Here is an 11,139-nt window from a genome sequence, read left to right as displayed (position 1 = left end):
ATGACGATGAACATAAGTACTTTTATAGTAACATTGATCTTGTTATTATTGCAATGGAAGATGTTGATGATTATATGTCTGATTATCAACAAGAATTATAAGCAAAAAAATGTTTATTTTACTTTATCTTTTATAATGAAAGTTAATTCATTTAATAGTTTAATAAATTATTTTTTTATTATATAAAAAAAGAAATATAAAAAAAGAAAAACTGCAAAAAATATATATTTTCTTTTTTTTTTAATATGACTAGTATTGATGATCCTATTGTCAATGATGATATTATCGAACAAAGAAGATATCGTGAATCAATGGACCCTGTTATCCCAAGTAATTTTAATACATTACGCTGTTGTAAAATATGTGGATTAATTAAGAGTCAAGAACAATTTCAAAGAGATGGTTGTGATAATTGCAAACGATATTTCGATAATTGGGAAGATTACGTTTCTAGTAACTTTACTGGGTTTGTTTCTTAATTATTTATTTATTATTTCTTCTAATCATTAGTATGTTATCATTACTTCGACCTGATAGAAGTTTTATAGGAAAGGTTCTTGGCATGAAAGATACTTATGTGTGTGGTTTATACGCTGCTTCGTGTGAAGATAGTGTTTCTCCTGAAATAGAGAGTACTGCTGCAGTGAATGATATTCAAGTGTTTTGTTTAAGAAAATAACATTTTTCTCTTCTTAAGATTATTTTTGTTTTTCAAATTATTAAATAAAACAATAATGTTATTTAATATCATTTTTTATTTTTAATGGTCTATTTAAGAGTGTTTTTATTTTCATATTATTTTTATTTTCGTTTATACAAAAACAGGGAAATTTGATAAATTCCATCTGTGTTTATGATGATATGTTTTAGGAACTAAAGTTTTTGACACCCAAATTTCAATAACGTAAAATGAAATAGAAAAAAAAATAATTAAAGCATTAGTAAAAAGTGTGAGGTTATGGAGAAAGTTTGGTTGGAGACTTGAAAAAAAGTAAGGAAAAAGGAGATTTGGAGAGAAACTTCCACTCGTTTCTGGGTCACTTGAAAAACAATCTCTAGAATGAACTCATAAATGTTATAAGAATAAAACATATTTAAATAATGGATACAGACCATAGTAAACATACTGTTTATATATATCCTGATGACTATGAAAAAAATGGAAATAAATTACTTGTTTCAGATCATCCATTAATTCATAGCCCTATTGATGCAGTAGAACACTGGGTAGAAGATGACCCAGATCACCCTTTTATTGGAGAAAGAAAATATATTCCAGGAGGAAAAAGAGGAGACTATGAATATTATTCTTATAAAGAAGTTTTAGAATATTCAAAAACTATTGCACGTGGGTTAATTAAAATGGGAATTAAAAAAGGAGATAATTTAGGATTCTTTTCTAGAAGAAGACTTGAATGGCATTATCTTTTTATTGCGTGTAGTTATATTGGAGCAAGAATTTGTAGTTTGTATGAGAGTCTTGGTAAAGAAGCTGTTAAATATATTATTGGACATGCAGAACTTAAATATATTTTTACTTCAAATGAAAAAATTAAAGTTTTAGAAGAAGTTGGTTGTTTGAGAAATATTATTTTTATTAATGAATTTGAAGTAGAACAACCTTCAAAAGATGGAATTTTGACTTCATTTCTTGATATCTATAAATTAGGACTTACAAATACTAATATTTTATTAACAAAAGTTAAACCAGAAGATGATGCGTTATTAATGTATACAAGTGGAACTACTGGATTTCCTAAAGGAGTTCCTTTAACTCATGAAAATTTGATTTCATGTGCAACAAGTTTAGTTGAAAGAATTCCTTTAGAACTTTTGTTATTACATCCAAGAGGAACTGACCCAATGTCTAGTATATCTTTCCTTCCACTAGCTCATGTTTTTGCTATAGTCTTAGAAATGACAATATACCGTCTTGGTGGAGTTATTGGTTTAATGTCTCAAGGTATTCCAACACTTGTAGAAGATATTAAATTAATGAAACCTGTAGTTCTTGCTGCTGTTCCGCGAGTTCTTCAAACTATTTATAGTAAAGTAATGGAAGGATTAAGAGAAACATCTTGTTTAACACAACTAATTTATAGTAGTGCATTTTACTTAAAAGAAAAACGATTAGAATTTGAACCAACTGCTTTAACCCCAAGTTTTGATAACATCTTTTTTGGTCCGATCAAGGAAAAGTTTGGAGGTAAACTACAAATTATTATAAGTGCTGGTGCTCCTTTGACAGAAGAAATTGCTAAATTTTTTAGAATAGTTATTGTAGATGCTTTATTTATTGGTTATGGATTAACAGAAACTACAGGAATGGGATTAGCATCACAATTTTCAAATGGAGTTCATCTTGATGTAGCTGGAAGACCATACCCAACTGTTATGGCAAAAATGGAGTGTGTTCCTGAAATGGGATTTTGTACTCAAAATGAAGAGTGCTGTGGAGAAATATATCTTAAAACTACTGCTGGATTTAAAGGGTATTACAAAGAAAGTGAAGAATATAATAATGAACATATAAAAGATGGATGGATTAAAACAAATGACATTGTTAAGTATCGTAAAGATCATGATTTTGAAATCATTGCACGAGCAAACAATATTTTTAAACTTTCACAAGGAGAATATATTTCAACAGAGAAAATAGAAAATATTCTTCAAGAATCTAACTATGTTAAGGATATTTTTGTTGATGGTAAATCAACTTTAAATTATTTATATGGTATTGTTGTTCCTCAATTTATATTCTTAAGAAAAGAAATTATTGGAACACCATTAGAAAACAAAACAGATGAAGAACTTTGTAAAAACCACCAAATTATTGAAATGATATTAAATGATTTAAATAAAGTAGCAACTGAACATGGGCTTATGGGATATGAAAAAGTTAAACGTATTATTCTTCATCCATATCCTTTTGATATCGAAAGAGATCTAATTACACCTTCATTAAAAATTAAAAGAAATAATATAAAAAAGTATTTTGAAAAAGAAATCACTGAATTACTTATAAATTAAGTTGAATGAATTACTTATTTTACTCATTTTTCTTTTTTTTTTTAAAGACTTAAAAAAATTGTAAAATGAAAGATTAAACTAAATAATAAAAGCATCATTTATGTGTAACTATAAAAACTTAATCTTTGTTCAATGAATCCAAAGTATTAAATGATTTATTTCATTGATTCATCTAATGAATTTAATAAATGCTTTGCATAAATGTTCTTTCTTAATGAAGTAATATTTCTTTGAACATAGGAAGTATAGAATTGTAAACGTTGATCATTATTCATCATAGTAAACATTCGCTGAAGAACATAATTAGCAAAAGGATCTTTCATCATTTTATAAATCATATCATCACTACAATCAAACAATTTTTTAATGAGGATTTGTTGTTTATTAGAAGGACCAAATTGAACACACTTTTCCATTACATTAGAAGAAAATTTTAATAAAGAGCTTTCAAAGAAAACATGTTCAACTTCATTAATAATTGCTTCTCTAATAATGTCATTACCAAATTCTAATAAATGTTGAATAACATAATTCCCAAATTGGTTCATTGAAAGTACAATAATATTACCTTGTAATTCTTGAAAAATTTGATTATTAAAATTGTCAAATCTTTTTTCAATAATCCTTTGCATCACTCTACATCCAAATCCATGTCCTGAATATTTTTCAATTTGTCCTTGAAGAGCATAAAGAATTTTTTCTATACACTCCCAATAATTTTCAATAATTTTTTGAATAACATGATTTCCATTTTGATCTTCAATTAATTCAATAATACTCTTTTCAATTTCATTGAAAATACGTTCATTTTCATTTGTATTACTACGCTCAATAACTTTTTGAATAACTCTACATCCATACATATGTTTAGATAATTCAACAACCCTTCCTCTAATAATAGAATGTACAAATTGACGCAATTTATCATTTCCCAATTCAATGAATTTTTGAACAACATAATTTCCAAATAAATCATTCATTAATTCATATAAATCTCCTTTGATACTATCAAATAATTCTGTAATCTCAAATTCTTTTGCAGTAGTTAAAAATGTTTGGATTCTTCTACTTCCTTGTTGATCTTTACATAAGTCAGTAACTGTGTAATTATTAGTTTGTTGAATTTTTATATGAGAAGTGATTGAAGTACTATTAGACTTTTTATATGTGGGTGGACTAGAAACGAGTTGTTTAACTCTTGAACTCATCTGATAAAAGCTTGGTGAAATACAATTAGCAGAAGTAGTTTTACTTGAAATTTTTCTTCTTGGAATAAAAGGTGGTGCCTAAATTCATTAATATTTATTGTACGTTATTTGAATTAAATTAATATTCATTTTTTTAACAAACATTATAAACTGCATTGTTTAATGGAACTGAATTTGGTCTTTCCATATTTGCCATCATTTCTTTTGGTGGTTGAATGGTTATTGGTTCATATGGTGTATCATAAATAAGACTCTTTAAAGACTCTACATCTTTTTCATTATCTTCATCTTCTCCAAGAAGAGATAAAACACTTTTAAGAAGTGGGGACTCCATGTTGTTTATTAAGTTTATCTATTTTTTTAAATTTTTACTTTTTAATTAAAAATGGTTTTATTTCCTCTCTTCATTACTTCTTTTTTTTTTTATTTTTCTTCGAAATTTATTTAAAAAACTAATAATTTTTGTTTTGTAAAATTTATAAAAATCTGCATTTTCTCTTATTTTGTATTAAAAATCGTTTTTTTTTAAATATTTTTTTAAAGTTTATTTTTTAATGATACTATTACATTTTTTTATTTATTTTTGTTATTTTTTAATTTTTATATTATTCTATTTATCATTAACTAGAATTAATTAAATTAAATTTACAATATATTAATTTAATTTATTAAATTCTAATTATTAACCCTGTTTTAGGGTATTTCAACAAAGAACAAAAAAAAAAAAGTGACACTGATGTTCTGCCTCACTAAGACCAAAGCCCTTAATGTTGATGTTCTCAAGACTAACATTTCCAGAAAACATAAATTTGTTGCTGATGGAGTTTTCTATGCTGAACTTAATGAACTCCTTCAAAGAGAACTTTCAGCTGATGGATATTCAGGTGTCGAAGTTAGAAAGAATGGATCTAAATTCCAAATTATTATTAGAGCTACAAGAACCACTAACATCATTGGAGATAAAGGAAGAAGAATTCATGAATTAACCAATCTTCTTATTGCCAGATTTGGATTCCCAAAAGACAAGATTGAACTTTACGTTGAAAAAGTTCTTGCTAGAGGACTTTGCCCAGTTTCTCAAGCTGAATCTATTAAATATAAGATTGCTGAAGGTCTTCCAGTCAGAAGAGCTGTTGGATCAGTTATGAGACTTATTATGGAATCAGGTGCTAAAGGATGTGAAGTTTCCATCTCTGGTAAATTAAGAGGACAAAGAGCTCAAGGAATGGTCTTCAAGGAAGGATATATGATCAAATCTGGTAATGCTACTAGACAATTCTATTCATCTGCTGTTAGATGTGTCCTCCTTCGTATGGGTATCATTGGTATTAAAGTCACCATTATGTTAGACACTGACCCATCTGGAAAGAATGGACCAGCTGCTAGAATTCCTGATGTTGTTGAAATTAAGACTCCAAAGGATGAATCAACTACTGTTAAAACTGAAGTTATTCCAGCTAACAAACAATAAGCAAATTGCTTTTTGATTTATTTTATATTTAAACAGATATATAAACTATTATTTCTTTGAATATTTTAAATAATTAAAAAAGAAAATAAATTCATTATTATTTATTTTTTCTTTCATTTAAGAAATGATATTTATACTTTAATAAATATTTGATTCCTTATCAGATGATTAATAATCTATTTATTTTTTTGCATAATACTTGTTATATTTATATTCTTTAAATAGTAATTATTATTATACAGTATCAACAAAATTATATATGTTAAAGGTTTGCAACTAATAATGAAATTTATTCTTCAAAATTATTTTGTTTTTTTAAGATTATTAATACATTTAAAAATAAATTGCTTTTAAACAAAAAGTTTTATTTAAATTGAAGGTTACAAGCATGATGGAAGAGTTTAACATTTTTGTCGTCTTTGATTATATCTTTTAATTGTTCTTCATTCATTTGTATAAGTTTTGAAAATGTAAGATTAGGATTATGTTCAATATCAAAAAGTTGGTTAGTAGTAATTCCAGGCATTCGTTTAAGTACTTCAAGAGCATTCCAATTAGTTAAATCATCATCACTTTCAATCATTTTACAATCTTCTTCAGTTGGTTCTGAATCATTTTGTTTTAGGTCATTAAAGATATGAACTGTCATTTGAGGAGAATATGACCAAACAATTTTTAATTGAGGAAATTCAATAATTAATTGTGTGAATATATTAGTATAAGGTTTTAATACTTGTTCAGTCTTTGAACTATCGTATTGTTCAAATCCTTCAGAAGAATAACACTCAATAAGTAATACAACAGTATTATATTTTCTAAACATATTTTGAATTTGTTTATTAATTCTTCTTGATTTTAAAGAACCAGCAAGATCTATAGCAGACTTTCTTTCAATACAAATATTTGGAGATAAAATATAATCACCAATTTCTAATTGTTTTGGTATTAATTTAAAATTTTGATTAAATAAATGAAAAGGTAATTCACATCTAAATTCTCTAATATCAACTATAATTGTTTTAACTCTATCTTGAATAGGAATAACTTCTATTTCTTTTTGATTAATATTTAATTCTTTACTTTTCATTTCAGTTTTAACTAAATGTTCAAATGCGTTTTTCTCTCTTAAAATTGTTTGTTGATATTTAATCATTTCATATGACTTTTCATAAAATAATAAATATAGTTTAATTTCTTCATCTCTTGAATGAACATAAGTTTCTAACACTCTTGTAACCCACAACGAACAATTGTATAAAATAATTGCTTTAGGTTTATCCCAAAATAATTCATTATTCATTTCATTTTGTGTTATAATTTTATTAATTCTTCCTTTATATTCTCTGCAATTAAATGGCTCATTTTTCTTTTTCATTTGACTTAATTTTTGTTGAGTCTCTTCTATAATCATTTGTTGTGTTAAATAAAATTTTTGTGACATTTCATACATAACATTGTTATATCCAAAAATAATTTCATCTTCTGGTTTAATATCATCTTTATCATCTATGTCAATCACTTCTCCATTTTCTCCTTCAATTTTTTGATTTAAATTAATTCCTTCTGATTGTACAAATTTCCATTTTTTTATTTTTGAATTAGCATCAGTTCTATACTTTAAATGAATTTCTTTGATATGTTTTTCTAATTCATTTTTTTTATCAAACCATTGTTGATAAATGTCTAAAAGTGTCCCATCATCAACATTCCATGAATGAATTAATTCTTGTTTAGTTTGTTGGTTTCTTACAACGATAACGACGTCATTTCCTTTTTCATTTTCATGTTTAATAATATTCATCATTTCAATATGTTTCGGTTGTTTTTCTATTAAAAATTTATCTTTATTCCAAAGTCTTGCTTTTGTTGTTTCAGTTACAAGTTCCATTGTTTTCTTTCCTAACCAAAACAAAGAGTCTTCTCCCCATACAAGTAATTTCATTGTTTCTAATTGAATAAAAAATAAAACTGGATTTAGAATATATAATGAAAACATTAAATGACGAAGTGTTTTAATATCAACACACATTGACTCAATATCAGAATCATAATTTATACCTTTATTATAATTACTAATTCTTTTTTCAAATTCTCCAAATAATAACATTGAATCAGGTAATACATTTGACTGTATGTTTAAACGATGACGTATTTCTATTGCAATATATTTCATTGATTCAAAAATTCCTTGTTCAATTATTTTCATTGAGTCAGCCATTTGTAATTTGAGTTGAATTACATTAAAAAATTTAAATTCACTTCTTATTTTAATTAATTCAGGAAATGTATAAGAGAAGAAGAATACTTTATCTATTCTAAATATTTCTTTTATTCTTTCATAAATTTTAGGAACAACAACTAATTGATGTGTTTTTTGTGTTAGACATCGTAAAAGTCCTTTATTTTTTGTTAACGTTAAAAAGACTTGTCCTACAAAAGAAATATTAAATCTTTTTTGAATATCTTCAATATCAAATATATAAAAAATACAATTATTCCAATTGAATTCATTTGATATCAGATCAGAAATAAGAATACGAGTTGTAATAAAAAATATTCCTCCATTTTTATATAATTCTTTTCGTTTTTCAACACTTAATTTATAATCAATAGATAATAATGGAATATAAATATCTTCAATTGAAGAAACAACACTTGCTTGATTTAATTCTGATACACCACTCTGAGAAATTGAAGATGAATCAACTCCACTATAGTCTATTGATCGAATAAAATTATATAATGTTTGTTCTGATTTTCTTTTTTTTATTTCTTTTATTGTTGAACTATCAAATGTAAGACCTTCAGAATATAATTTAAAGTGATGAAAGATATGAGGTGGTGCGTTAATAAGAAAAATAGCTGGAACACTTTTGTTATGTGATAAATACATTTTCATATCTTTATGCACTGCACTTAATGATATTTCTGGTAATAAATATCCATGTGATAATATAGTAAAACTTTTACAAGAAATTACTTGTAGTGCAACTTTATCGACAAACTGTTCCATTAAAAGAAATAAAAAAATAAATTTTAAAGTTTATTTTATGTTATTTTTTAAAAAGTAAAATATAAATTTTAAATTTTCAAATAAAAAACATTCAATCAAATATCTCTTCTAAAATCTCTCATTATTTCTTCTATTCTATCAATAACTTCATCTATAGATTCATTGTCAACGTAATTAGACTTTAATTCAAGTTGTAATATAACTATATCTTTTTGATTTTCAAGTGTAAATATACAATCATTATTTTTCCATAAATCAACAATCATATTTGAAATTATTATTATATGTCTAATTCTATTTTAAATGAATTTGTTCTTTTTCATTTAACTATTTAAAATAAATAAAACAAACTCTTTTAAATCTTTAATATCTTTAACAAGTTTAAGTAACGTTTCAATTAATTGATATAACACATTTTGATTAACATATTCAATACTTTCAGAAATAATAATGTCATAAACCCCATTTAACAAAAAATCAAAATCTTCATCACTTTCTTTCTTATTACAAAAAGAACAGATAATACTTTCTATTTCATTATTTATTGGACTACAATCAAACCCCCACATAGTTTTTGATTCTAATATTTTAATAAGACTACTATCGTTTAATCCTTTACTTCTCTTAGAAACAATAAATTGATATATTTGTGATAATACAACTGGATATGAAGCAAATATTCCTTCAAACATTTCTATAACATAATTTTTTTTACTCTCATCTTTTAACATTTCAAATAAAATACCAATTAAACTTTCTTCACATGTCTTTCCTTCACAACATAATTCGATATCATTTTTCTTTGAATTATTATCTTCTGATTTTATTAGTTTATTAAATCCATCAATAAACCTTGCCTCTTTGAGAACTTCATTTCTAAATTGAGGGCAGTACGCAACTTCTATTAATCTTTTTATTGTTTGATTTGTTGAGTCAATTCTTAATGAAAGTTTAATCCTATCTAGTATATCAACACAATGAATAGAACTCAATCCAGAATGATATCGTTTACAGCAAAAATCAAGTATTTGATTAATTTTTGATTCTGTCAGTTCCTCTTCCATTATATTATCTTTAAAAAATATATCATCAGTTTTTATCTCTGAGTGTTCATCTTTTAAAATTAACCTTTCTCTTTCTATAATACTTTTCTCAATTGAAGGAACTTTAAAGATTTGTTCTTGTTTTTCTTCGTTTTGACTACTATTAGATTTTAAGAATTCTTCATTGATTATTGTTTTTTCTTCTTCATTACTTTGTTTCTTTTCTTCAGTCTCAATATTTTGAGTTAATATTTCATTAATATAACTTTCTGATAAATCATTTTCAGGTTCAACAATAAAAGGATTTTCTTCTTCCATTTTTTTTTCTTCATAAAGCTCTTGAGATGGGGTTGTTTGACGTTCTTGATTTCCTTTTTCTTCTACTCTAAAACTTTTTCTTTTTATCGGAATAACAACTTTATTTTTTGAAATAAGTTTCTGACTTAAAGGTGGAACAAGATCATTCGATATAGAACTTGCTTTTTCTGCTGCACTACGCCCTAATCGTTGTGTTGCTTTTAAAGTACTACTAAACTGTTTTCTTGTAACCTGTTTGGACATAGAAATTAATAGATCTTTTTTTCTTATTTTTGATTATAACAAAATTAAAATTTTAAAATTGAGTTATTTAAATTTCATTAAAAATAAGTTTTAAGCAACTCCATTTGGTCGAGTAATTACAACAATAACCTCTCCTTCATCAAATGTAAAAACTGCTTTTGGTGAAGTTATTACATTTGACACTGTTAACGAATAGCCAAACTGTAAATTAGATGAAGATAATGAGTATTGACAACCAGAAATTGTTACATTTGTTACAGACGATGTTAATGGAAGAAAACTAATTGTCCAACCTTGTTTTCCTTCTATCTCAGTATAAGGTTTGGCAACAAATATTTCCTCATAATAATTTATTATTTTTGCTTCAACCCCTTCATTTTTCAAACGGATTAGTGAAAGTACATTTGATAAAGAATGGTCAAATCTAGTTCCTATTGCGCCACATAACACAATGTTTTTATACCCCTCATCAATACATTTACTAATAGCAATTTCTGTATCTGTATAGTCTTTATCACACCTAAATTGAATTTGCTTTACATTTTTAAAATGTTTTATTGTTTCTTGGCTAACACTATCCATATCTCCAACTATAAAAAGTGGTGTTCTTTTTAGTTCGGATGCATGGTCAGCACCACTATCTGCACAAATAAAGAATGAACTTGAATCAATGAGTGATTGGTAAAACTGACTAGCATCAGGGTGGTCATCATAATGACCACCTGTAAAAATGATTGCATAAGGTCCGTTCATTAATTTATCATTTTTTTATATCCTTGAAACCCCATAAAGGTTTTATTAGTAAACTTGACG

At 25.5% G+C, this 11,139-nt stretch overlaps 7 protein-coding genes across 7 annotated transcripts, besides 15 other annotated features; 3 read left to right on the top strand and 4 right to left on the bottom strand.

Annotated features, from left to right (window-relative positions):
- EDI_195740 (suppressor of ty, putative) lies at positions 1-679 on the top strand (the record flags this gene model as incomplete). The annotated part of the gene is made up of 3 exons (XM_001738808.1): positions 1-111; positions 207-466; positions 511-679. 3 exons carry the CDS (start codon positions 1-3, stop codon positions 677-679), a joined length of 540 nt encoding a protein of 179 aa, XP_001738860.1.
- Positions 104-247: a sequence feature (AT_rich).
- Positions 476-496: a sequence feature (AT_rich).
- Positions 680-697: 18 nt separating the features above from the next.
- Positions 698-748: a sequence feature (AT_rich).
- Positions 749-751: 3 nt separating this feature from the next.
- Positions 752-816: a microsatellite.
- A 285-nt stretch (positions 817-1,101) lies between these two features.
- Positions 1,102-3,030, top strand: EDI_195730 (long-chain-fatty-acid--CoA ligase, putative; the record flags this gene model as incomplete). Its single annotated transcript, XM_001738807.1, has 1 exon — positions 1,102-3,030. The coding sequence occupies one exon, from the start codon at positions 1,102-1,104 to the stop codon at positions 3,028-3,030; it is 1,929 nt and encodes a 642-aa protein (XP_001738859.1).
- Positions 2,961-2,990: a sequence feature (AT_rich).
- Positions 3,031-3,185: 155 nt separating the features above from the next.
- On the bottom strand, positions 3,186-4,572 carry EDI_195720 (pumilio, putative; the record flags this gene model as incomplete). Its single annotated transcript, XM_001738806.1, has 2 exons — positions 3,186-4,316; positions 4,381-4,572. 2 exons carry the CDS (start codon positions 4,570-4,572, stop codon positions 3,186-3,188), a joined length of 1,323 nt encoding a protein of 440 aa, XP_001738858.1.
- Positions 4,573-4,576: 4 nt separating this feature from the next.
- Positions 4,577-4,625: a sequence feature (AT_rich).
- A 27-nt stretch (positions 4,626-4,652) lies between these two features.
- Positions 4,653-4,724: a sequence feature (AT_rich).
- A 34-nt stretch (positions 4,725-4,758) lies between these two features.
- Positions 4,759-4,856: a microsatellite.
- Positions 4,810-4,919: a microsatellite.
- Positions 4,920-4,974: 55 nt separating this feature from the next.
- EDI_195710 (40S ribosomal protein S3-3, putative) lies at positions 4,975-5,709 on the top strand (the record flags this gene model as incomplete). The annotated part of the gene is made up of 1 exon (XM_001738805.1): positions 4,975-5,709. One exon carries the CDS (start codon positions 4,975-4,977, stop codon positions 5,707-5,709), a length of 735 nt encoding a protein of 244 aa, XP_001738857.1.
- A 15-nt stretch (positions 5,710-5,724) lies between these two features.
- Positions 5,725-5,860: a sequence feature (AT_rich).
- A 51-nt stretch (positions 5,861-5,911) lies between these two features.
- Positions 5,912-5,948: a sequence feature (AT_rich).
- A 59-nt stretch (positions 5,949-6,007) lies between these two features.
- Positions 6,008-6,084: a sequence feature (AT_rich).
- EDI_195700 (DNA repair endonuclease xp-f / mei-9 / rad1, putative) lies at positions 6,074-8,722 on the bottom strand (the record flags this gene model as incomplete). Its single annotated transcript, XM_001738804.1, has 1 exon — positions 6,074-8,722. The coding sequence occupies one exon, from the start codon at positions 8,720-8,722 to the stop codon at positions 6,074-6,076; it is 2,649 nt and encodes an 882-aa protein (XP_001738856.1).
- Positions 6,653-6,681: a sequence feature (AT_rich).
- Positions 8,721-8,810: a sequence feature (AT_rich).
- Positions 8,811-8,817: 7 nt separating this feature from the next.
- EDI_195690 (uncharacterized protein) lies at positions 8,818-10,326 on the bottom strand (the record flags this gene model as incomplete). The annotated part of the gene is made up of 2 exons (XM_001738803.1): positions 8,818-9,016; positions 9,074-10,326. The coding sequence occupies 2 exons, from the start codon at positions 10,324-10,326 to the stop codon at positions 8,818-8,820; spliced, it is 1,452 nt and encodes a 483-aa protein (XP_001738855.1).
- A 15-nt stretch (positions 10,327-10,341) lies between these two features.
- Positions 10,342-10,413: a sequence feature (AT_rich).
- A 3-nt stretch (positions 10,414-10,416) lies between these two features.
- EDI_195680 (thiamine pyrophosphokinase, putative) lies at positions 10,417-11,079 on the bottom strand (the record flags this gene model as incomplete). Its single annotated transcript, XM_001738802.1, has 1 exon — positions 10,417-11,079. One exon carries the CDS (start codon positions 11,077-11,079, stop codon positions 10,417-10,419), a length of 663 nt encoding a protein of 220 aa, XP_001738854.1.
- Positions 11,080-11,139: the final 60 nt, after the last annotated feature.

This window comes from Entamoeba dispar, genomic scaffold (assembly GCF_000209125.1).
Source record: "Entamoeba dispar SAW760 scf_1105229461699 genomic scaffold, whole genome shotgun sequence".
Classification (NCBI taxonomy): Eukaryota; Evosea; order Mastigamoebida; family Endamoebidae; genus Entamoeba; species Entamoeba dispar.
This window is presented reverse-complemented; position numbering and strand designations above follow the sequence as displayed.